The following is a 26,895-nucleotide window of genomic DNA, read 5'->3' on the forward strand; positions in this document are numbered from 1 at the left end:
AGGCTCACAAGTTGTTGGTGAACTAGTGATTCATGAAGGTGAGACCATTGGCAGGGAGCAGAACTCACTGAGAAAATAAAGCTCCTCTCTAGTCTGCCTCCAGTCATAACCTGTGCCTGCTGTTCAGCCTGCTGCCTACACTGAGTACAGGGGAAACCAAAGGTGGATTTCCACACCCTGCATGACCAGCGAGGACTTGGCTCCCTTCAGAGCACAGAGAGGTCGCTTGCCAGGGTGTCTGTGATGCACAGCAGGGTTTGTGTGCAGCCTCAGTCTAGATCCCTGTGGCTGGAAGACACCTGCCACAGCACAGAACACTGGCTAGATAAAGCAAAGAATAACAGCACGACCCCAAACAAGCAGTAAAGGTTCAAAAGGTTAGAGTTCCAGACATACAATTGGAAGGTGGCAAATAAACACCCCCTCCACTCACCATGGCGGGGCTAATCTAACACCAGCAATGCTGCAAGGGAGCCCACACACCCAGACTGTCAAACACTGCTTTGTGAACACCAGCTCAATTTCTAGGCTGATTCACCCTGGGAGAACAGATCCCTAATGCCCTCCTGCCTGCAAGGCCATGCACAGCACCACTCTGTCCCTGTGGCACAAGCACCCAGAGACAGCCCCCTCTGCCCAGCTGTGCAGCTACTTACGGCGCTTCGTACCATCACCATTCTTTGTGCTGTCGGACACTTGCTGCTTGCGGATGCTGTCCTCGTCTGCCTTGCGGTCTCTGCCTGGGCAAGCACAGATACGGGCTTCGAAACACCGCCGGCCCAAGACCTGCCCACTGCGAACAGAGGTGAGGGGAAACATCAGCTGGCATCTCAGACACAGGCCAGCAGCTCTCCTCAACGCCCCACCACACTCTGCACCTGCCATTTTCCAGCCTGCATTTCCCAGGCGCTGGGCAACTCCCAGCTGCAAAGATCTGAAAAATATCCTACAGCCCCTTGAATTCCGCTGTTTTAAGGATATGGAATGATGTCCTAAGTGGAAGAGGAGCCAGAAGGGTTACAGTCATGATGCACAACTTACTCTCTGGTTTCCAGGGTCACAATGATAAGGATTGGGCGGCGGTTCATCCCGCCAACGCAGCTGCTGTTGCACATGAAGTTGTACAAGACTGTGGTGAACTCAGTACCGACCTGGTGAGACAAGGTGGAGAGGAAGAGGTGGTGGATGGAAAGCTCTGCTTTTTCCAAGTCCTCCTCTTGCATTTCCCAAGCTGGGCTGCAAGTGGACCAGCATGAAATAGGCCCCCAGTACAAAGCTTCCTTAAAAGGGATAAGGAAGGTTTCACAGCTCATTTCTGACAGAAAGGAAGAAGGGATTCATTGTGCTGAGGATAGGGAAAGCCCAAGATCCCAACTCCTTTGACCAGGGTTACAACCCCCAACCCTTGCATGCCAGGATGGCACCAGCTCGAGCTCACAACATACCTGGGGTGGCTCATAGGGGACCAGCACACTCTGCCTCCCAGTGATGGGGTCTTCTACATACTGGGCATGGCTGTTCCCTTCCACTCTGATCAGGTGGCTGGGAGGTGCAATCTGCCCTGCAAAGGCAAAGAGGAAAAAAACAAGAGACTGTTCAGTAAGATCATGCACAGGGTGGTAAGATCTACCATCAAGGGAGATGCATGTGGCCCCAGAGGTCCATCAGAGCACACACAGGTGCCTCTCAGCCCTTGAAGCATCCCTTCCCAAGATCCCTGCTGCCAGACACCAAAGGCAACACAGGCTTTCCCAAGCTCACTCTGGACACCTGTGGCTAAACTTGAACAAGGGCTTCCCAAGATCCCAGAAGAAGTGAGCCAAAATGCGAACTGAATGGCAGCTCACAGCAGTTCTTCCAGCAGATAACTCCTGCTGGATTTTCACACCAGCTGAAAGCCTTTATTTTCCTCCCTCTAATGCATATACAAAGCAAATTACTTCAAGTCTCAATTCCCACTCATTTTCCTATCAGTTGCTAGCCCTCTTCTGCTCCCTTTCATTAGTCTTAAGCCTTAAAAAAAAAGAACCAAGAAGCAAAAGAAATATGCATTTAATTAATGGTCAGCTTGAAAAATCATGCTTGCTTACAGCAGCAGCAGAAGGGAACATGATCTTCTTGGTTCCTAGGCCACTATCCAATAATTAAAAGCTTCCTTCCTACAAATTATCTTTAGTGTTTCTAAAACATGCAACTAAATTCTGAGGAGAGGAGCCTGCTATCGGTTCATCTGAAGAATTTGTTCTGGGTATTAACTGTTCATTTCCTACTCAAAATACAGCCTATTTCTACAGAAATAATTATTTCAGAATAAGGAAAAAAATCCTATAAATTCTTTCTTAAAACTTCATTATTGAATGGTGTCAAACCTCAATAAATCCAGTCCTATCAGAAAAGCACTTTTTAATATAAAAAACCATTTTGAAGAACTGTCTTGCTCCACTCTAATTTTACACTCCCAAGTCCTTGCTTATTTCTGGGGCTTGTCTATCTGGCTGCACTGTAACCAGCAATGGGATCCAGACTCCTAAGACATGCTGCTAACTGACACCAACCGGGTTTTTTTACAGTAGGAGATAAATAATGTATGTAGAATAAAACAGATGCTCATCTGAACTTACATGAACTTAAATGACCAAGGCAAAATGGAACCCAGCCTGTGAGCTTGCAGAAAACCAAAGGACATTTTAAAAACAGCTGCTACTTCACCAACATGAGGAGAAGCAAGTAAAAGATTAAAACATTTATACTGAACTGGGAGTGTTACATGTAGAAGAACGTTCCCTACAGTTGATGCTGGCACTTAGCATTTCCCTGCCAGAGATAAACAGCCCCTCCGTCTCTGAGGCATGGATTAAGGATGGAGATGATATTGCATCCTGTTACTAGATCCCTGTCCCAGCCACATGGAAGCTCATTCCTGAGCACAAGAACAGCTGCTTCTCATTGCAGGAGCAAAAGCAGAGCAGAGGAGGGCTGCCAGAGGGGCAGTGCCTGCCACGGGGACAGACATCCATCCGACCTGGGCAGGCACGAGGTTTATTTCAGTGCTTTCCTCCCAAGGACGAGCGTGCACAGGGACAGCTAAAGCATTGATGGCATGATCCTTCCTGCCAAGCACAGGAAATAAAAAGCTGCACAAGGCGTCACAGGGAGGTCTGTTTCCAGAAGGTTTGCTCTGAAGCTGCTGTCACATCCCTCAGTGGCTGCTCATCAGCCAAGTAGCTCTGCAGAGGGACTGCCAGCACAGCACTGCCCTCCTTACCCTCGTTGAACTCCCGGCTCAGCTCGTGGTTCGGGCAGCGTTTGACCACTTCAGTGACATGCTCAGCTTTCTTGTAGACTGGCATAGCCCTGATGACAGCTCCCTGAGGCGGTGGGGTCATCACTTTGATCTGGATGGGACATGTCTTGGCGATCTGGCAGTACAGCTTTTTCAGTTCGGTGGAATACTGAATGGGGAACAGAGCAAAAGAGAGTCAGAAGTTCAGCTAGGGATGAAGGCACACCAGGAACATGGAGATGGCTTCGTACATGTAACTGAAAGCACCAGCCACTAGCGCACAGGCACTGCATTTGTTTGTACAACAACCATGCTTCCAGAGAAATGACAAAACTCCTAGACCTTTACCTGCTGTAAAATAGCAGAGCATAAATCTACATCCTAGCTTCCCCAAAGGCAGAAATCTTCAGATAAAGAGCACTTCATTTACTCGAACAAATAAAGCCTTTATTTCTCTTGGGCACACACTCCCTCTTGCAAAGGACACCCAACACCCACCTAACAAAACAGATGCTATTCTTTTCACAGCATCCTGTAATCCTGGAAGCATTCAAAACCACAGACATAAAAGTGTTTCATCCTGTTTTCTAAGAAGCCCTCCTACTCTTGCAGAGGGATTAAATAAAAACACCAACCGTGGAACTGAACAGTACTCAAAAACAACACCCTGATCAATTTGAGAGTTATACCAAATCTGACATTTCAGCCATCTTTTAAAATCATCTCCTACATCTCTGTAGTAATCCCCTCACTTCTGAACTCAAATCATTACATCCAAAAATGAGGTAAATAAAATCCAGTGTTTTGTTTTTTAAAGGCCACAAGAGTTGAGCAGCCCAAAGACCAGCCCACAGTGACCAAAACCTAGAGCATAACCCAGCAGCTGGCTCCAAAAGGGATGCTGTGACCATGCAACGAGCTTGGAACAGAACAAGATGCTCTTATTCACTGTGCTAATTTGGAGCATATTAGATTTCTCTTAAGATGTTCTCCACTACAACAGTAAACTAATGAGGCATTTTCATGGAGTGCGTTCACATCTGGAGACCTTAACTCAGCAAAAAATCAAGGCTGAAGTTGGTTTCTTTTCAAAATCCCTCACCAAAATAAAGGCATCTGCTTACTCCCAAGTGGTTCAGTATTGTAGAACCTAAACCCATTTTGCTGGATATCTCCCATGAAGGAGACTATTTAGTCTCCCCTCCTGTGTAAGGCTGTTCCAAAACACAGCAGGTTTTTCAGAACCTTGCTCCAGAGGCATTCAGTTTTCTCCTGATATTCAGACATTTTTGAGTGCAGAGCTCTCCTTGTAACAACCTAGCTCACAGGAATTGCTGGCATTTCCCCATCTCCATGTCCTCAGTTCTTGCAGACAAAGAAAAGTGAAAGCCCCAAGGTGGTTGTTTCCTCACAGGAAAAGGTCTCTAGGAGCCCTGGGCCAATAGAGCCCCGTTCCCAGCTGTTCAAACACAGCAGTGACAGGTTCATACTGGTCAGGAGCACCCTGTGGCCATGGACCCACTGGGACAGGGAGAGCCAGCGCGTGCAAGGGTGGGTGGCAGATGATGCAGCAGGAAAAGGATTAGCTAGTGATAGTCGGGGATTATTTGCATTTCAGAGTGTACACACTGCTAACATAGGAAAAACCAAACTTGCAAGAGACACTGGGTAGGAGAGAGGGATTAAACATAAGCCAAGCCAGTCCCTTCCCTCCTCACTCAACACCATCCTGCCATGTGGCAGAAAAGATGCTACAGGTATTTAAGATACAAAAAAAGATTTCTTTAAAATGCAAAGGCCAAATTGTGCAATGTATTTTATGTGCCTGCAGGCTAGAGATTAAGCCCACAAAGGATTTACCCAGCCTGCGGAAACGGGGAACATGCCAAACAATTATAAAAAAAAAAAGTTGCGAAACACATCTAGATGGTGATTTGTATCATACATCTTTTAAACCTGAAATTCCTTATTGTTTTTTAATTAAAAAGCAATTCCTTACTGAAGGTAAGAGTGAGCTCACCATGTTGTCTTTCCATCTCAAGTAGTAGAAAAAGAATCACTTATATTTAAAAAGGAAGAAAACTTGTAAAGCACTGTTTCCTTCAACACATCAGTTTGCTCATAGCACTGTGAAGGTTTCAAGGACAGAAAGCCTCAAAAATCTCAAAAAGCCAACTAATCACTTGGATGCCTTAACATCACTGAAGCATAAAGAATTGGGCACCCAAAGGTGATGGGCTGAAATGCAAAGATAAATATTGAAGAGCAGGGATGCACAGAGGGCATGGCATATGCCAGGAGGCAACGTGTCCAGTGTCTGCAGGCATCCAGAGAATTGAACAAATGGAAAGAGATACACACCCTCAGTCACTGATCAGGACTCCTGGTGCTGACTGTAATTTTACATATAGTATCTTCAAAGACAGAAAGCTGGGGTTACAAGGAAGGGGAAAACCAAAAATCACTGCTTTCAGAAGGACTGAGATGTACACAAAACCAGCACAAATACTGAGGCTTGTGATCAAACAGCACAGCCCCTCTGTGAGCAGAGACAGGGATCTGCTCTTCATCTACCCTTTGGCACCCCAGCTGCTGGACCCCTTTGGCTACAATCAGCAAGGAAGGCATTGGACCTACACCCCAAATTCACAGAAAGCAAACAGTCAAGAGTTAATGGGTTATGATGAACAAGCCTATCCAACAAAGAAACGCAGGGCAGACTCAAGAGCTGCAGGTTCTAGCCAACAACTTGAACTTGGCATGTCAGGAGAGGAGGTACCCAGGAGCCCACCTCTGCCTCAGAGCACAGTCAGGACGTGGGAAGATTTAGTGACAGTGCCCGGCAGAGTCAAAAGAGGCAATGGGGGCTGAGCTGCCTTTTTGTCACCTGACTGCAAGAGGAGTTCAAGCCTCACAGGCACTGCACAGGGCTTGGGGACATGGCACAGAGCCATGATTTCACATCTACCCCAGGCACAGCTGCCTGTGAGCATGTAATCACTGAAGGGACAGTCATTTAACACCGGTGTAAATCTGTCCACGGGGTACCTGCTGTCAGACAGAGATGGGCTTGAGTTTCCCCACCCCGCCAACTTTGCTGCAACCAGGAGTAACCTGATGCACAGCCATTTACTGGCATAAATAGATGCCAACAACTAGGTCATAGTGACTTCGTCCTGGATCAGTGATAGTTGCTATATCCACAGAGGAAGACAGGATATTGTATATAGATTTCAAAGCAAAGGCACTTCAGAAAGAAAACCCAAGGTAGAAGCTGCCTGTGCACTCAGATGGTGCCTGAAAGCAAGGATCACCCTCTTGGCACAGGTGCTGCTCCTTAGTGGTGCCACCCCACCCCACCCTGCAGGAGGTGACCGTCCTCCTGCTCACCATTTTGCTGTGAACTGACACTTACTGTATGAGGGCTAAGATCGTGAGCAATTCCCAGAAACCCAAAGCATGACTATTAATCAACACACTTGAGCAGGAAAACTAAGTTAATTAGGAGTAGCAATATAAAAAATGAGTTTGACCAAACAAAAAAGCCTATCAGGTCACAAGATGACAACAACCATTATCTAGCAGTAGGAACAAAGCTGTGAGGAGCCTGAGGGGTGCAGCACCACTTCCACCAGAGTACAGATGTGAAAGCCATTTAAAACAAAAGAGCTGAGCCTGAAAATGTGCTATCTACTCAAGAGGGAGAGGAAGGAGCTTTGGCATTGGACTTTTCCTTGGAGTTTGACTGCTGCCTGTCAGAAATTTAGCATTTTGCTTAATAATACATTTTAAAATGAAAGATGCAAACGTTCCAGTGCCTGCAGCTCTGCTCTCCCCACCTGCCTGTGCAGACATACTGTATTACCCACTCTTGGCACCCTGGCTGGTAATTCAGTATCACAATACACACACCAGCTACCATCAGGCAACACCTGTCTGATTTCTTAGTAAGCCCCTTCTACTGAAGGTGTGTCAACAAAGAGTTGAAAGGCAAAAACAAAACAAACAAAACACTTCTTGACTCTCAAATGGAAAATTTTTGCTAGAAGGGACTGTAGTCTCCTGAAAGGAAGTGCTCAATGTAATACAAGCCACAATGGCTTTTTACTGAGTACTCAATTCCTCTGCAAAACTCTGATGCAGTGAAATCCCCCAAACACTACTTTCGAAATCTACCTCTAATATCTGTTTTACCATCTGATCCAGCAGAGGGATTATGGCTCCTAAATCTTTAAAAGGAGTGGGGTTCAGTCAGCTCTACAAATGCTGATAGATGTCAGCTTGAAGGTGATCCCAGAGGTTGGCTTAAGGCATTACAGCTCCCTGAAACCCCTCCTGCTCACATCAACAGGTCTTTCAAATCTTTTGCAAGCTTCTTTCAAGCAGTCATGTTTTAGTTCAACTCAGTTAACTAGATTCATTTTACTTGATGTTTTCAAAGCTGTCAATCAGCTATGCTTTCTCCCCTACCAAATTAACTCCCGAAGAAGGGGAAAAAAAAGAGCAGGTTAGAAGAGTGGGAATGGAATAGCTATCTGCACTGAAGTATTCACAGGTGAAAACAAGGAGAGTCACAAAGAAATAGAAAATAATTTGAACATGTTTTAATTATTTAGGAGAACAAAAGGCAGTGGGAAGAAAGGAAGCTACCAACTAAGAACAAAAAGTGAAATTTACACAACCACTTTAAACATTTTTGCTATGCTTGACCATGATTTAACTTTTCACTTACAAAAAACCGCTGGGAGCATGTGGGGGCATGTCAAACACACGTGTGCAAATGCACACACACTCTTAGGAACCAACTTGTACCCAGAGGACACTCAGTGAAAGAGGAGTGATGCACACATGGACACCTTCCAGATTTAACCTTCAGCTCAGCATAACCATAACCACATGGCTTGTGAGCTGACTTGTTACAGCTTCGGTTTGAAGTCCTCTGTCCCACCAGGCTCCAGAGAAAAGCAGACAGCTTGCTGCTAGTGGGCATAGCTGGCATTCAAACCATGGATGGGCACGGCCAACAGGTCCAGTAATACAGATCTACCAGGTGTGGCAACAACCCCCAGCCACACAGCCCCGGACACCAGGCACACCTGTGAGCATCCCCTATCTGCAAGGGAAGCTCCCGGAGCACGGGAGCAGGAGGGGATGCTGATGTTGCCCCACCAGTGCTTTGCAGGCATTTACCAAATTTCTCCACCCCGGGGCAAAGGAAAAACCATGTCACACTTTTCCCTCTTGAGGAAGGGCAGTGAATCACCCAAGGGCGTTCACCTTCGCAAAGACTTAAACTTCATTTTCCCCTGAGGCTCTCCTGCCCCCTTCCCTGTCCCCACCGCCTCTCCAGGCGCTCACGAACGGCGCTGATGAGTTATTAAAATCCTTCCTCCGAGCGCTTTTCCCCGGGAGCCGCAGCCAAGGGCCGCCTGTTGCCACCTGTCAGTCGCGGGGATTAATTACCTGCGCCGGGCGGGGAGCGGCACATTCCTGCTGGCCTCGCCCGCCGGGATGTTGACATCAGGCAGGTGGGCCCCGCATCCCCCCGCGCCCGGGGGTAGCGAGCGAGCCACGGGTGTGCGGGGCCCGGAGCGCCGCGCACAGCGCCGGGCAGCGGGCACGGGCAGCGCGGGGTGCCCGGGGCGGGCGGCACTCCCAGCCGGCAGCTGCTGCGCCTGCAAACCTTAGCGAAAAAATAAATATATGGGTGCGCGCGTGTGTGTGCTGACCTGCTTAGGTAAACGGGCAAGGGGAGGGGTGGCAGGGAGGAGAGCGCAGAAACGTAGCCTGCGGACAGGGATTCAGGAGCCGCTCCCGGCCGCGGGCACCGCGCTGAGCGGCCCCCGAGCTGCTCCTGCACGGCCCCCGAGCCGCCCCCGAGCTGCTCCTGCACGGCCCCCGAGCCGCTCCGGCCCTGAGCCGCCCCCGAGCTGCTCCGGCCCTGAGCCGCCCCCGAGCCGCTCCCGAGCCGCTCCGGCCCTGCACGGCCCCCGAGCCGCTCCGGCCCCGTCCCACCGCAGGGCAGCGACGGGGAACAGCAGCTCTGCCCCTCTGCAGAGGCACAGCCACCTCTGGCCTTGGCACACTGACAGCTCCGCGCTGCCCTGCCCGCAGGAGCTGCCTGTGAGCAGCACTGCCCGGCCCCACCGCCTGCCAACACACCCCGACTCGCAGGGCAGGATGAAAAGGGGACATGCACACCTGGACATGGTACAGAACACCCCCTGGAATTCCCAAAAATACTGAATTGACAGCATCTGCTAGAGTCTCTCACATCTTTAGAATAATAAAGATAATATTCAGCATCTCACTTGAGGCTCCCCAGGGGTTTTAATTCAAAACTGCCTCCATCAGGATGTACCACCGCTCCCTAACACTGTCGGCAAAGCCACGATAGTAACAGAAGTAACACTGATAATTTCCCATACTGCTTTTGCATTATGAAACTATTGTAACTGTGAAAACTTTACATATGGCAGCTTTTACATTTCAGCTGCAGATCTACAGACTTCATCAACAAATGAAAACCTCTTGAGGTTCAGCTTGAAAACCATTCTAAAAACAAACAACAACAACGAATCAACTAAAAAGTATCCTGTATCAAGAGGAAAAAATCTCTTGATGGAATGGAAAAATGGAAAACTTTGGAGGCAAGCTTTATACATTTTTTGATACAAAGTGATAGGTGTAAAGGAAGGCTTTACTCTTTGGTTTTGAGTTCCCTTCCTTTGATGGTCTATTATTTAAATATTTTTGAAATTAATTTATTTAAAAACCAAAATCATAAGACTCCTGCAGTAAAATGGCCTTAGCTTGTGCACCCAGCTCACACACTGCTTGTGTATTGTATCCAGTTTCTCTGCCAGTTTCTAAATCAAAACTTCAGCAGTAGCAAACAAGTTTCAGATGCTAACAATGCCTAGTAATTTACATTTCCAATAGATTGCTTTGCAGCAGAGACTTTTTGAGGTAGAAGTATGAAATGACAGCAAATCTGCTGAAAGGCAAGCTGATCTGATGCTGAACATCGTCCTCAATATCTACATCTGCCAGCAAATTCTCCACTATGAATGCACAACAAATTAGCAACCTATTTGCCTACCACAGAAAATACAACATTAAGAAACACACACTATAGGAGGTTCACTCTCATTCTACCCAAACTCACCTACAGGCTATGATGTGTTAAATTCCAGCAGAATAGTGAGGGGTGATCAACGCTAGTCTGAAGAATTACTTAATATTGGATCTGGAAAACATCCACTTCAATTATTAAGAATTAATTAGTATGGCAACAAAACTCAACAGCAAAATTTTTAATCATTACAGTGAGTGCCAAAGCAGATTTATGGATAATTGCATTTTTTCCCTTGTTCTACAGGCCTGCTACTCTCAAAGACACTTGGCTACTTCACATCCTCCTAGCAAGAGGGTAACCCACTGCTAACAAAGCACTACACTGAAGTTACAAATATTTGCATCTCTATAAAATACACTCACCTGCTTGCAGGTAATGCAAGTGAGTGGACAGTACACATATGACCACATGTTTGCCTACATGAAACTAAGTTGATTGTATGACCTCAAGTATCAGAGCAGCTGAACACTGCAACAGTGACATAACCAGCAATAGTCCTTCCAGGCAATTCTACTCATTACACCAGAATGTATACTCCAATGCTGCAGGCAAAAACCTCCAGGACTTGATTTAGTAAAAAAATCTTCAGCATATGCTTAACTTTTGGTAGCACTGTTAAGCACTGCCTGCCCAAGCCAATGTGCCTCTGTGTAAGGGAATTTGTGAGCTCAAACCTGAATTTAAGATCTGATTCAACCTGTATTTTAATGAAAATCTGACTTCTGTTATAAAGGACTCCAGAAATGAACTGAAAAGAACATATGCAGGCTCCCAACAGCAAAACCTCCCCATCACATACTGCCCCTGACTCACATGCCTTGGCTTCTGATACTGAGCACCAGAACCTGTTCTGCTCATGGACTACTTCATTGGAAGCCCAGGTTGGCCATTTCAAACCTCCTCCTAGCTTGGTGTGGGGGATTCAACTTTCTTACAGTCACATGTTCCAGGCTCAGCCAAAGAGGAAAGCTGCTGAGTGTTTCCTATTAGCCTCCCAGATCCCATTTGTTTCAAGTTTGCGTGTTGCAGCATGCTCCATCCTACCAGCCAAACTCCAAAAACTCTAATCAGCTAGAGGAAACATTGTCAGGAGTAACCAGACACCAATTTTTAGTGCATCTCCCTGTCACTTTTGTCCCCTGCTGAAAGTCAAAGGGTGATGAACTCAACCATGAGGGAAGAAGCACAGCTATACATAAAGGTTGCTCAATTATGACAGCAAAGCAAAAAATCCCAAAGCTCTCCAAAATTAATCTGCTCCCACCATTTCTAACCTGGTTTCAAAAGCATGAGTCGGCAGTAGAAGTCCCAAACAAGCAGGTCAGATCTTGCAGTCCCATAGAGACTAGATAGTAGATAGATTGTCACTGCAATTTGTGACACAGCCACAGATTCAGGTAGCTCCACACCAGCTAAAGATCAGGGGAAGAAGCAGGGTACAAGCAAATGCCCAATGTAAGATGTTAGTACAAAACTCCTTTTAGTTCCTCCATCTGCAAATAAGGGGATTTCATTAATAACTCAGAGGAAAGTGAATGAGTCACTTGTACAGTATCTGTTACACCAGAGGGAAGCCAAGCTGGACAAGAAAACACATTAAAAAAAAAACAAAACAACAACAAAGTTAGTCTGGCAACATCATCTTTTCAATCAGCAACATCCTAAGCCTGCACATTAGTGTCAGAGTCAGGCTCAGAACTATCAGGCACCGTGCCACAGACTGCACCAGCCATTCAACACCCTGGGAAGCAGGACACTTTACTAGATGGTTACAGATTTCCACCCAAATTCTGGCTCATGCCAAAGGACTGGCCTACTTGTCAAATACCACAGGGTCAGCACGTTGTGAGGGTAAGAGTATTTACGTCAAATGCTGGCCCAGCTTCCTAGCTGGGGCACGGACAGGGTCACAGGAGATGCAAACCAGTCTTTGCACATTCATTCTGATACAGGGAAGAAAGTTCAAGCAATTCCAAGATAAAAACAGGTTTAGTGTCTTGTGACCTCTCATACTAAACACATTTACCCAGGTACATTTTCTGTCCTATTTGTTCTTTCTTGAACTTAGGTTTCAGATCCAATGTACTCTGCAAAAAGGGCAAATAATCCCTGAAGAACTTCACATACAAATAATTTTTTTTCCCTTGCCTTCCTAGAGAGCTATGGCTGTTGTGCTGTGACCAAGTGCAGGACTGCTCCCTGACTGTTTCTGGATGGGGAACTGGCCAATGGACCCCATGAAGCAGGGCTGGTAGCTAACTGGGAGGCCAAGGGGCTCACCTGTGAACTGGAATAAATCAAGGGGCGACCAACCAAGTCAGAAAATGAGTGCTTTTCTGGATGTGCACTCTCAACAAAGACCAAATGGCTCAGATGGACAAAGGTGATCCCCTTTCTCCTACTCACTGTGCTTCCCCTCCTGTTTATTCCACCTGAGGGAAGGTGTGGATACCTCTCCACTTCATCCTTCTAATAGACTATTAATCACACCGATGGGAGGCGATGGAAGGGAAGACAAAGTATTAAATCTGACAGGCTCTCAGAGTGGCAATGCCAGTGAAATGCATCATTAAGGTGAGTAATTTTCCTGTTTACTTCATAGGCTCTGAGCCCCCCCGCTCCTTCCTCCCTGCCTAGATGTGGGCAGGACCCATCAAGGCAAAGCTTTGGAAGCAAGCAGCAGCGTCCCCAGTTTCTACATAAATGCTGCAGGCCAAAGAGCAAAGGCAAGTTCCAACTGAGTCCTTGACAGTAATCAAGCACTGCGGCGCCTCTGGTCTTGTCTTGTGCATACCTTGCAAGTAGCATCATGTCTTCCCAGGGAGATTTCACTGGCACAGCACGCAAGCGCCTTGTTCCTTGGCTTCTATCTCAGAAAAAGAAAGTCCTGAAAACACACACGCCCCTGCTTTTCTGCTCCAAGGGACACCATTTCCCTGTAAATCGTCAGTGCACTGTTAGAAGCCCTTTCAGAACAAATGTATGAATTTGCCAGAAATCTCTTTTGTTCCTGTGCAGAAAGGATAATGCCAGACCCTTGCCAAAATGGCATTGAGTCTTCTCTGTTAACATCCAGGAAACTATCCTGAGTCAGATCTTATTACATTTTAAGCTAAGTGCAAGTACCAGCAAGTCTCTTCCATGATAACAGCCAGGGCCTGTCCCATTTCCTGATCACATTACGCTCAACTTCCAGAATTACATCTATGCAAATATTGTTCTCCTGCTTGTCGAGCATTTCATTGATAATTAAAGTGAAAAGTCAGCAAAAGCTTTTCTGTCCAGGATGGTGAGCAAGGCAACAAACTCATACAGAGACACCAAGCAGGAACAAATGTTCTTCCCATGAATGAAGACTAGCAGAAAAGGGCCCTCTCCTTCTACTAGGCAATAGAGAGTCCAGACTGAACCAAATCATTTCTGCAAACATCACTCTGTTTTCTGGAATTACTGACCCAACGAGGCCACACTCTAGATCTGAGTCACAGTGAAAACATAAGGATTAGGAAAGACAAAAATTAAACCTAACTGAACAAGTCATAAAGATGCAGTAACTCAGATCTTAGGTCAATAAAGCATGACAGCAGCTCCAGAATATTTAGGATGAATAATGACTAAGTCAAACCTTTAAACCTTTTATTCATACAATTAAGCTTTGGGGATGAATGGCAAGAAAGTCAGCTATTACCAGCATCTGCAGAGTTCTGGGATCTCTATTTTACCCAGATTTTCCTCCTCAGCCTTCTCCTTCCATCCTCAATGACCTAGCTAAGCACAGTCCTTGAGTCAACTGATGTGGTTTCTCCTGAGCCTACTTTCAAAGTCAAGACATGATTCAGCAAGGTGTTTAAGCAGATGCCTACCTTTAAGGTTGGGAGCAGCCTTGCTGACTCCAACAGAACCCAAGAGATTTCACTGGGAATATTCACGTGCTAGAGGTTATGCACTCACTCAAGTGCCTTACTGAACTGAGACCTTCATTTTCCTACGTACCGTGGGAAACAATTCATCAAGTTCCATGCTGAGGAACACAGCAGAGCTGCTGCAGCAGCCATCAGGATATTCCCTGCTCAAAAACACAGCACCTCACCTCCAGCCAGCCAGTGAGGTCAGTGCTGTGGCATCTTCTCTGCTAGGAAGATCAACAAGCCCATGCCAGGTTTGGGGTACTCCTTCATTTTGTCTCATACTCCCTGGAGCTGTACAACTGCAGCAAAGGGAAGAAAGGTGTCCCACAGAACAGCCTTTAGAAAAGGAGGAGGGCTTGCAATGAGGTCAGAAAATGTTAGCAGCAGTCCTTCCTACCCCTCAGAGAAATAACTAATTTTCAGTTTTGCATCTCCTGCCCCCTAAGAGTAGAATGTAAAACCACATCCCAGTGAACATGCAAGCCAAGGGGAATTGTGCAGTAACATGCCACAGAAGAAATGGAAGGCTTGAACACAGCATAGTTCAGATCTCTGATTTTTAGGCTGCTTTGGAATTTCAGCAAGAAAGCACAAGTGTATAAAACAAGCTTGCATGGAGCTGGATGCACTTCACAGGCAGATCTACAAAAGCCTGCTAGGTAAACTCCAAAGGAATGACTACCCAAATACTCCATGACACAGCAACAGATCTATAAATTATTGGAAACAGATTACATCAAGTCTCTCAATACCTAGCAATTGATTTATTTCACTTGGTAGCGCAGATAATAATGCCATCTGCATGATCTAACTGGAAATATAAAAGGAATTAACGTGGACTTCAGATGCAAATCCTTGCAACCACAACCTGAAGATAGCTTTCCAAGGAAAACACCAAACAGCCCTTTGTCCCTGCAGACCTCACTACTCTGCACTGCTTCATTTGCAAACTGCAAGCTCTGAAGACCCCAAGCAACAGATGCTTTATGAGAAGACCTAGCAAGACTGCTTTCCCAACCAAAAAGCAGTCTTTGTTACTGGATAACAATGAGAATGGGAATAGTTCCCTGGGAAACATAATTTTAAAGTCAGATTTCCCAACTAACCACACCCAATTAGTAAGTAATGCCATGTTTTTGAGTGATTATGGAGTCCCAGCAGATTTTTTACCAGTTTCAATTTTGTGATTTTCTCTATTGCCACAACAACAGCAAAAAAAAAGGAAACAAAACCCCCTCATGATCTCATATAGGTGGCAGGTAACAAAAGGCAAGTCCCCTCCTCACTAAAAATAGTAAAACAAAAGGCAACAAAACAAGACAGAGTTGCAACATCAGAAGTTATTCACTCACACTGTCTGGCACTCCCATTTTCCTTACAACTCATACGTGGTGCATCAGAGAAAGGTGCAAAGTCTCCACGGGCAGAACAGGCTGCTGCCCTGCACCATGCTGTGCAGATGAATTACTGCCCTGGCAGAAAGCAAGCTTTGTTCTGAGATAGCTACCATCAATCTCATAAGCCTGCACCACTGCAAGTGCTATCAAGGGCAACACTTAAAAGCATCCCCTTAGCAACTCTGAAAGTAATGCTGTCCAAATGAAAAGGCAGGAGAAGGGCTGGACTAACACTAGCAAGCCATTTTCAAGTGCAGCCCACTGAATACAATTAACTGGAATCAAAGAAGTCAAGGACTTGGAACCCGCACAAGTTCACTGCCTCTCTAGAATTTTACCAGCCATTATGTAGAGGAAGACACCATTGAACAATCAACTCTTTCCATCTATCAGCTTCTCAACTGAACAACAAAAAGAATTTCATAGGGGAGTAAACATTTAGCTCTCCAGCTGCAGACAGCAAAGCACCAGGATGCAGAAAAATCCTAAAGAGCATCAGAGATACTACAAAACACACAACAAGCATGTGACCATGCTACTGCTACGATGGACAGCAGTTCACTGCTGTTTAAGGGAGAGTGCAAGGCTCCTTTGTGCTAAGCACTGGATTAGAAGGAAAAAATTCCCAATTTTACAAAGTGTGGAGGCAACAGATTCAAACACTGCAGAAGGAAGCATGTGGGAAGAAGGAAACTGGTGAGGGAGGAGAAGCCCTAGCCACAGCACACCATCTATCTGACCCTGAAGGACACCAAGAAACAGAGAGGCCCAGATAGACTGTAACTGTTGCCATGTATTTCTTATTTAAATACAATTTGTTTAATCTCAAATTGGATTCAACCATCAAAGGCTCTCTCCTGTAGCACACCGACAGTTCTCTCTAAATCTCTGCACCTTTAATCCTTTAATTAGCCAAGAAAAATGTGATCTCAACTCTTCCACCAACCTAAGCTAATTTTCTGCATGAAGCTTCCAACTCCTGTAGGTTACAGGTTTTAGCTGCTTGTGTAGCCAAGGGGAAAAACACTAAACAAAACACACACCCCCAACACCCCATTCCCACACAGGCTGTGTGCTTCTCCAAGGAGCAAGCTCCTTGAAAATTCCAACAAGAGGAACCCATTTTCCCATTGCAATAGTGGGCTGGGAGGCATAATTACATCACCCAATTCAGATAAGGAGCCAACAGAGATTTCTGGGAACAAGGCAATGTTTGCACACAACAGGGATAAAACTGGAGTGTTAAGCCAATGCTTGGCTAAGAGAGTGCCATTAGTGGCTTCAGCCATCTTTCTCAGTGATTTTGGGATGGAGCTCCTAAGCTAGCAAACAGAACCCTGGACAGTCAATCACTTTGGAAACTCCTTCTAAAAGAGGATTTCTCCAGAGATGAGCCCTGCTATTTCTCAAAAGTGTCACAGCAACCCAGCTCTGAAAGAAGAAAAGAAGACTGCATAAGCCGCCAGAGCATCAGGACAGAGACCCATTTGGGCAGCCTGAAATACATATCAGGCACTCTATGCAGCCCCAGCAAGAGCAAACTCAAGGAAGGACAAGAGGGCTACCTAAATTCTTCTTGTCTGAAGCCCTAAGCACACTGGAGCGAGGTATAATCTGCACCTGAACACAACCCTGACTGTCTCTCCAGGTCAAGATGAGTTTTGCAGGGCAAGGCATGGTCATGGTGCAGCTACAGGGGCTGCTGGCTGGCCACATGCTGACCCCGTGTGTGACATGCAGGAGAAGTTGTTCAAGCACAGCAAGCCATCGCTGCACAGCCCCTAAACCATCACATTCCAGCTGCAGTGTGCCAGAGCCAATGACCCTGCCCGTTGCTGCAGCCCTACACAGACACAGCACATCTTCTAGGCACAGCCTGCGTGTCCACACAACACTGCACAGAGCCCAAGGCCATGCCTCCCCATGGGTGTTTATCTGCCAAGTGTGGACAAGCTGTAGGAGGCCTTCCTGATAGCTGGCCACATGTGAATAGCAGCACCAAAAGTAATCTTCATGCCTTTGACAAAGGCATGAAGACTTGGGAGTCAGAATAACCTCCCCCTGAAGAGCCAGTGCAAAGTGGAAGAGCCCTGCTGACATCAAAGGCAGAGGACAGGCATATGTGCATCTTGCTGTTCTTTAATTTGCTTCTGTGTTGAGGTCTTGACAAAGATCAGCACATGACCAGGGCTGCCCCACTTACACAAGCACTTTTGGTGAAGTCACAGCAGGATTTGGTTTGACAAAAGGGTGGAAAAGACCTCAACAGTCTGCTGATTTTAAGCACTAGCAAAATACTACCCAGGTAGTACTACAACCCCATCTCTTCCTAGAACAGACCACTTGGAATGCATGTACTTTTCCTCTGGAAAGATTTTAGAGGCATTGTGTTCACACTCTCCACCTGAATCAGCCCAAATCAGTTCTCTCATCTCCTCAGCAAGGAATTCAGCCTATTAGACAAGCAAAAAGATCTGACTAACAGTTGCTACATTCCACTGACAACAAATCCCAGTCATACACAGTCCGCATCTTCAACACCCACATTAGCTACACGTGCAAACCAGAAATACAGCTGCATGTACATCTCTGGGGTTGTCTTACAAAAAAAAACCCCAAAGCAATGCAGAGCCCAATATGATGATGAGAGCCATCAGTGCAATGATAAGAGAACCTCAGCATGAGAGCCTCTATTGCCAGCCTCACCACTCCAGCCACTCCTGAGTCATCTAACTGTTCTCTGCTGCCACAGGCCTTCAGAGGCATTTCAAATGCTCAATTAAAGGCAGGCAAATGAGCTCTGCAAGCTGCAAGACGTTCATGCTACATGCAGCTCTGACAGGACAAAGGGGACGGGAGATGGGAGTAGCTGGCAAGGAGCTTTGGGTGGGAAGCTGCATTCTGGGGTCCAGGCAGGCAGCCTGGTAACTGAACATTTGCCTTTGATCAAATGTGTTACAGAACATCCTTTCACCAACAGTCCTCAGGGTGAGTACAGAAAAGCAGCAAACAGCGGATTTGCTCCAGGTCACAAAGCAAGCTCATCTCACAGCACCAAGATGAGGAGAGTTTGCCTCTTTTAAGAAAAAAAAAAAAAAAAAGAAAAAAAAAGAAAGAAAAAACTGTTCCATGCTCTGAAAGCAGCAGCAGCTAATCAGATCATTAAAGTGCTTAAAAGTTTAATGAAGAAATCAAGGCTATTAAGCAAACATTCAGCTTGATGTCTCTTTTCCTTCTTACCCACCCTTCCTCAATGCATTCAAAATCTCTTTTTGCTATGGTATAACATGTTTGAACAGGTACTGAGATACAAACAAGTCTTGGCCCCATCTCATACAGAATGGATTGGTTGCAGATGTTCTCCTGCAAGCTACATCTTGCCTCCTGCAAGAGCATTCATCTCCAAAACACATCATTTCACCTAGTTTGCCTGAAGCCAAAACTCAAAGGTTATTTAATTTTTAATATTTTTTTTTATTAACTCTAACATACCTACAGCTGTGCAAGCAAAACCCCATCTGGTTTTTCAAGGCACAAAGAGGCAAGCAACTAAGTTTAGATAAAAGTAACAAAGTTGGGGCAGTCATCTTTCTGCTCACCTCTGCAGGAGCCAACAGCAATGTCAGGGGTGCAATAAAACAAAAAACCTGCTATATTTCAGAGAAGCCTGACATATTTCACTATCTTCCTAGGACAAGTCAGACATGAGCTCATACAGTGGCAGGTGAGTCAGTGACAAGTCAGACGAGCTCCTTAATTAAGCTTTAGGGGCAGATGATCCCTCGAAGGTGTAATCAGATTGGTATGGCCAGTGGAAAAAGGGAAAAAAAAGAAAAAAGAAAAAAAAAGAAAAACATTTTAAAAGGCTGAGTGAACTGCTACACCCTTGTTGAGCCATGCTGGAAAGGCTGAAGGCAGCAAAGCTGCCCTGAGACCCCAGCATACAGGAATACCTGGCCATCCTGCACCACCCCCTGGCAGCCAGCACCTGCCTGTGTGCTCAGTTCTGCCCCTCCCGGGATCAGAGAAATGCTGACTTCCCCAGCAAGCAGGTCACACTGGGGTCACACTGTGGACAAAGTGCCATCCTGGGGGTCCCGTGTAAGGGGCACCCCAGGAGCTCCCCGCTCAGAGGCAAGGGCTGCCAACAGCTCTGACCTATGTGGTGGAGAGAGAAGAGGTCATAAGTCATTCATTCTCAATCACTAACAGAATCAGTCTTGGCCAGGTGATTTATCAACGTTTAACATGCTAACAAGCCATCTTCCTTAAGAGAAAGGCCCCCATGAATTCTGTGTTTCGGAAGCTTCTCTGAAATTAGCTGCAAAACACGCATCAGAATATCAGTGCACTGAATCAAAATAGTGCCATTAAACAGATTGAGATCAGCAGGGTGACTAACAGCATCAGAACATTTTTGTTTCTTGACACCAGACATGCAGCATGGAAATGGTTTTCTTCCAGCACGTGTCCCTGCAAATTCACCCTGGAACTCATCTCACCCATGCAGCTGCTACTCCTGTGCTGCAGCAGCGCTCCCTCTGAGTGCCAAGCAGCATCAGCACAACCCAGCTCTCCCCATCTTTATCTTGCACAGATCAGGCTGCTGAAAAACAAGCCCAGAAAGACAGACTCCAACCTCAAGAGGCATGGCAAAGGAAATGGGCAAAAATGACTCATCAGAGAAGTCAGCACACAAAGGGGATGCCAAATAAAGGTCAAATTTATGAATTCCCTGTAGAAACTGATCAGTCCACACGCTTTGTCTTCATCAAACCGTACAGAACTAATGATAACACTTCTGAAGATTTTCTTAGGGCCTCACCACTTTCTTCTCTGAGCACCAATACCACAAGGGGTTTTAGTAGGATATCTAGAAGTGTGCAGACTCCTTTTTTTTGAAGTCCTGTTTGCTCATATGCCTACAAGAACTCACCAAGTATGGGTCTAAAAAAATGACTAAGAATGAGTTGTATGAGAGGTTTACAGGAGAGGAGATGGGAGACAAGGAACTCATTGCAAAACCAGCCACCACCCTGCTGATTAACGAAGAGGGATCATTCAGTGCTCAGACACTGGACAAACATCTCATGGGAAGACTGTGTCTCTCCCACCCATGGCAGTGCTGACGCTCAAATGCAGACAGAGCAGATGCACTGCCTGCCCTGGCTCTGCAAACACCTTTCAGGCTGGGCACCAAGCCCAGTGGCACTGCTCACATCCCCTCCCCACAGGAATCCCTTCCAGCCCTGACTTTTAAGGGGAGGGGGTCTCAAGGAGTTCTGGGTAAAGGTCAGATAGCAAACCTGAGCTCATTTTCTCCCACTGTAAGGTCAGGAGGGAGGCAGCTCCCAACCACAGCTCACACAGTTGAGCTAATGAGCCCTGACAAGCAGCAGGGTGAGTTTATTAAGGCCCAGCATCACAGCTAACACAACACTGGTATAGCTTTGTGCTCTGCCTAGAGAACAGGAACAGGCTTTCCCTCTATCCACAGCCCCCAAATGGCCTGTGTGTCAGGAATTCTCACACCTGGCAGGCCCAGTGCTGGTAAAGCTCAGTATCTCAAGCAGGGGAAGCAATAACCCAAGCAGCACGTTTTAGCCTGAAGACACGTTTCAGTTGCCTCAAAAGCTAGTCTGTAGAAAGACTCTGATGTCCTGTAAACAAAGCAAAATAAGAGACCTGAAAGCTAAAGCTAGTGATAGGGCACACACAGCAAGCAGCAATGTCCAGTTGCCCCCTTCAGGCATCTCACGTCAGGGGTCTAAGTGTTTTACAGCATGGAATCACAGTTCTGTATTTGAGGGTGGGTATGTGGAAAGGGGGAAGAGGGGGAGCAGAGGCAGAGGGAATGACTTGCACAATGTTACCCAGATCACATCTAAATCACAAGGCAGGAGTGGCTCCGAGGCTGGGCTGGGAGCCAAACACAGGCAGGGCTGCTCCTGAACAGGGAGGGCATCTCCTCTCCAGGGCATCATCTCCCCAGGAGCAGAGCGTGGTGCACCCCAGGGCACAACACATGTAGGGAGGAGAGCCCCAAGGCAGTGTGGCTAATGGGGAAAACAACAGGGCCACAAAATGGAGACCCAAGTCCTGTCTCATTTGTTTAGGAAAGCCAGGTCAGCCTTCAGGTGCCGTTTTCCTGTTTCCTCTAGCACATTTTTCACCTTTCCACAAAGCTGAATTTAGATGGACTTCAGCAGCTAACACGTATAGCAGACCATAAAACATTGCTTCATATCAGACCTGTAATATTTTGCTCTGTCAAAAAAACTCTCACAGAACATATTTAAAAAGAAATAAAACAATACAAATGAGGGAGAAGTAGCACCCTCCTCCTACGGCTCCACCAAGTTTTGTTCCAATGTTTAAGTGTTATCTTGAACAACTGGAAATGGTAACTTTTTTATCAATACTCAGCTCTGTTTGCAAGAGGATCTAAGCTCTTTACTTGGGCAGCTATCCTGCTGTGTTTACAATAACAAATCTGACACACCTGCACATAGCAAAACTTCATGAAAAGATTTCCATTGCATAATAAAGTTCATGCTCTTTCTATATAGAAGCCATCCCTACTCAGACGCTTCTTTTTAAAACAAAGTAGGAATTTCTTCACAGTATATGGCCTGCCAAGCACTGCAGCTAAACCCTCAGCACACAGAGCATCACCAATGCAACACACAGAATTATTCTCCCTTCAACTCACCTCCAAACTGCTGTGTGCTCTGTGTAGAGTTGGCAGGAACATAAAATCTATGACAAATCAGCATTTCAGCTGACCTAAAGAAAGGAATGATCATCTCCAAGGGCACTCTTTGTCTATGTGGTGAGCAATACCTCTTGCACCAGCCTCCCTGAAAAAATTTACCCAAAAGCAACTTATTCAACAGCCACTCAAATAGTTTTTGCACTACTTTTTTTCTTTTTTTTTTTTTTTGGTAGGGTTGAAATATCTTCTAACAGTGCTCAGTTGGTGCAGTTTAAGTTAGAGATATCAATGGTGTGGGGGAGACCGGCAACCTATTAGGAAACCCTCCTTGCCCTGGAGCTGCTGCCTCCCTTCTGGGCCAGCAGCCGTGACCTTTGGAAAGGTAAGGAGGCAACTGTGCCGATGCCTCTCTCAGCTCTGCCAGGCTGCTTTGCGTGCCTAGCACTTGTGAAATCCAGGAGAGCTCAGCAGCTTTTACACACCACCAGCCCAGAGGCAGTCCCAGTCTTGAATGCTACAAAACCAAAAAAAAAACCCAAAAAAACAAACAACAAAAACAACAACAAAAAATATCCCAAAAAACCAACCAAACAAAAAAAAAATCCACCAAAAACCCAAAGCATAAAAAGGAAAAAAAAAATTCCACTCTAAAAACTGCTGGTTCAGAAACTTTGGCACTTCTGGCACCTCGGTTTCCCTTCTCTAAAATGGCGACTCCACTCCTGATTTGCCTACCAAGCAAAGGTGTTTGCTGATTAGGGAAGTAATGTTTGTGCAGCACTTTGAAGATTTTAAGTACTACATTAATCCTACATGTTGTTCTTAGTGGAAGCCAATTTTTAACTAAGAAGAGGAAAAAAAAAAAGAAAAGCTGATTTAAATAGTGACCCTCCCCTACTTCAAGATGTTCACTCATCTCCCAACATCAGCTATTCTTATCTGTAAATGTTTTTTTAACCCTTCCTTCTCACAGTTCTCAGAAACCACAAGTCTCATTCAGCTTTTATTTGAAAAATGGCTTCTTTCCAGGCTGTGGCTGTTTCTTGTAAAGTTAATTCCTTTGGTAATACTGCTGGAGGCACATTGGTATGTTTGGTGTGTGTATGTACACATATATATTTTCCCCCTTTTCACACAGTGTTGTTTTTATATATGTGTAGTGAAAGATACCTAATCCAGGATTATGATTCTCTTTATTCCTTTCTCATGAAAGTAGGTGGGGCTTTTTTTGTGCAAGTTGCAATGATGAAAATTATGTTTAATTATGCTTTTTCCTCTCCATATAGACAAAAAAAGTCTCCTTAAAGACCAAAAAAAGCTTCTTGCACCTAATTTTTCCCCTCAGAGTTGTCCTTCAAAAACAGCTCAAACCTTAAAACTAAAATTATGAAGAAAAAATTTATGATGCCAGCAAAACTATAAATTGCTTGTACAAAACAGCAGAGGGATCTTCTGCCCTAGTGGGGGACACAAGCCCTCCACATCCTTTGTTCTAATGCCTCATGGTTTTTCACTTGCAGATCCCAGGAGTAGTGTAAGATCCCTGTAGTGAGCTCTAACTCATCTCCAGTTACAGTGGGAGGGAGTCAGCCACAAACATTGCAACCAAGAAGCTAAATCCTAGTGGGCAGAGGAGGTCATTCACACCATCTGATGCTTTCTCCCAGCAGGACAGGCAGACTGGGTGCCCCACACTGACTGTGCTTTTTAAGATCACACTCAAAGCAGGAAAGCCAAACTTTCAGTTCCCAGTGCTGACAAGTACCAGTTCATACAGTAAGTAAATAACTTCCCTTCTCATTGCACGGAGTACAGATGTCCCTTACAGCACAGTCCTGCACCACAGTTCAGCTCTGTCACCATGGAGGGCACTGGTCTAACAGCATAGAGCAAAACTCCTGCTCACACAGAGAGGATATACTGCCTTAGTAAGATTTACAAAACAATCTGGGACATAAAAAAGCAGAAAAAAAAGCAAGACAGCGTACATCACAAGGCATTTTCTAGAAACTGCTCCACAGGTCTGTACAGCTGCTTGTAAGGAGTAACAGAAGATAACTGGTAATAAAAACAAAATATACATGACAAAGATATTATGGGGAAAAAACACAATTACATTCTAATGGGAACCTAATGCACTGAGATCTCATTTTACTCAAGCATAAAAACCCAAACAGAAGCCAGCAGTCCCCTCCTGACTGGTTCTCACAGGTGAACTGGTTCTTCCCAGCTTTGTGAGCTTGAAAACACCTCCCTGCCGTGAGAAAGGCACCTCCTTCAAAGACAATCAGCCTGGCTCCTCTCTTTCCAGGTAGATGACCCAGGACAAGTTACTTATGCCTGAACAGCCTTGGTGTTAGGGCTCTGTAATGTCACACAGAGGGAAACACACCTCAGGAGCTCCTCAACAAGAAAACACAAATGCCACCTCTCCCTGCATGGTGGCAAATGACACCTGCTGTGGGCCAAGAGCCCACACGTGCTGCAAGCAGCCTCTTGAGGCAGGCACAGCTGCTGAGGGCTTAAGGAACCCAAATCTGAGCCACTTTTCACCTGAGCCAAGTGCCCAAGTAGAGCAGCACTGCTGATCTGCCACGAAGGCCTCGGCTCCCAGCACTGCACCAGCCCGCAGCGCCTGCATCCCAAACTGCAACCCATCCTCTCCTCCAGTGCCTTATCCCTCCAGGTGGCTTCTTCCCCTTTGGATTGCACCACCTTCTCCCTTCCTCTCTGCCATAAAAAGTGGGGCTATCACCAGTGAAATAAGTGCTGCTGGGGAACCCGCTGGGCTGCAGACATTTCCTCCCAGAGAGGCCCACAGGTGCCCGGTCTGTCTGCCCGGGGAGGGCTGCAAAGCCCCTGGACAAAGGAGCCTCACAAGGACCCCTCTCAAGTGCCCTGTGCAAACAGGCACAGCCTACACCCCTGCTGACCAGGAGCCTCTGAGGAGAAGAAAACCCAAAATCCGCTAAGCAGGCCACGTTCAATCCCTCTTTCCCGACAGCTTTAAATACAATGTTAAAGGGTGAAACCGGAAAGCTCAAATGACAGTGACCAACACCACCAAGGATGCACAAAGCTAAGATTCCACAGGAACACTCAGCACAGCCTCCAGGTATATTCACTGAGAGAATCACCAGCCTTTAAAAAAAGTTTTCCCTTATGATACTGAGAGAAAATCAGCAGTCAGGACATACTGGACACAACCCCAGCTACTGAAATGAGGCACTATTTGAGCAGATTATTTAAGAGAACACTGAATACATAATTAGGAACTGTTGAGTCAAGGCAATGCACACATCTAATTGCCCTTGCACTGCTTCACTATGCTTATGCACAGTCCTCTAATTCATTTTATAGAGACTGGCAAAAAATATCCCAAGTTTACTACATGGATCAGAAACAGAATGCATTTAAAATAAAAATGGAATGAGTCAATCTGAAATAGAAATACAGAGATAGCCCAGCCAAGGAATCTGTTCTCTCAACCACAAAAACCTGTTATTGCTTGTGTGGACTAATTTAAGTGCATTCTTTTCAGCTTCCTTAAAATGCAGCTTTTCCAAATTCACTAACCCCAGCCAGCACAATCCACTTAGTTGCTTTCATGCATGTCACACACACTATTATCCAACTTTGCTAGCAAAGAGAGTCTGAAATCTGAGCATTTTCTGATGGTTGAAGGTACAGCTGAATTTACTGAGAACAGGAAAACCAGTGAGCCTGTCTGGAACACAGATTGCAGCTTTGGAGAGCTCCATGTTTCATAACAAACCCTGAAAGGACCAACCCAGCTCAGCTCCAACCTACTGCAGGGCATGAGAATAAACTGCTAAACTCAGGTATTGCCAACACCTGAATTATGCAAGTCTTGCAGGGCTCGGTGTCTTTCTTCAGCAGAATGAAAAATTCGCAAATAAATTTCAGTTTTCATTTAAAAACTTAAAGCAATTTCTTCCTTCTTGTGATTATCAAGAAAAGTTTTAAAATATTTAGCAGATGCACCCTAAAGGCTCAAAAACCTGGGAGAGAATAAGAACCACCTGTTTATCTTTTAAAAAAAGAGTCCCATGACTTATAAGGTGGTATCTTGCTTTTGGGGATGGGCGGATCAGATTCATTTTTTGATAGCTTGTATTTGGCAGTAATTTTAACTTTTACTTACCTTGACATACAACTCTAATTTTTACTTTCCTACTGCAATCATGCTTTCCCCCATTTAACAGGTTCTGCTAGTGGCAGGTGATTGCCAAATATTTTTTAGGGGGAAAAGGGAGTGCAGCTGTTTATTTATTTGAGCTCCAGGTGGGGAAGATCGGCATGCAACTTCCACAAAGCAAAAAAAATCTGAGGTGGCACACTTTTGAAATGCCTTGTTTTCTTCTGCTGCAGAAATAGGAGGAGATACTGCAATGCATGGGCATATGGGAATTCTCCCACAATAAATGAGACAC

General features: G+C 45.8%; 1 protein-coding gene across 1 annotated transcript in view; it reads right to left on the minus strand.

The window, feature by feature from the left end:
• The window catches only part of TP63 (tumor protein p63), a 97,702-nt gene that overhangs the window by 15,311 nt on the left and 55,496 nt on the right, over positions 1-26,895 (minus strand). Inside the window, exons 5-8 of the mRNA XM_066556514.1 lie at positions 3,266-3,452; positions 1,446-1,561; positions 1,042-1,151; positions 657-793 (exon numbers count right to left, since the gene is read on the minus strand). Of these exons, the coding sequence (XP_066412611.1) occupies positions 657-793; positions 1,042-1,151; positions 1,446-1,561; positions 3,266-3,452 (550 nt within the window). The remainder of the gene's footprint in view (positions 1-656; positions 794-1,041; positions 1,152-1,445; positions 1,562-3,265; positions 3,453-26,895) is intronic.

The sequence above is a fragment of the Molothrus aeneus genome, chromosome 10 (assembly GCF_037042795.1).
Source record: "Molothrus aeneus isolate 106 chromosome 10, BPBGC_Maene_1.0, whole genome shotgun sequence".
In the NCBI taxonomy this organism is placed as follows: Eukaryota; Metazoa; Chordata; class Aves; order Passeriformes; family Icteridae; genus Molothrus; species Molothrus aeneus.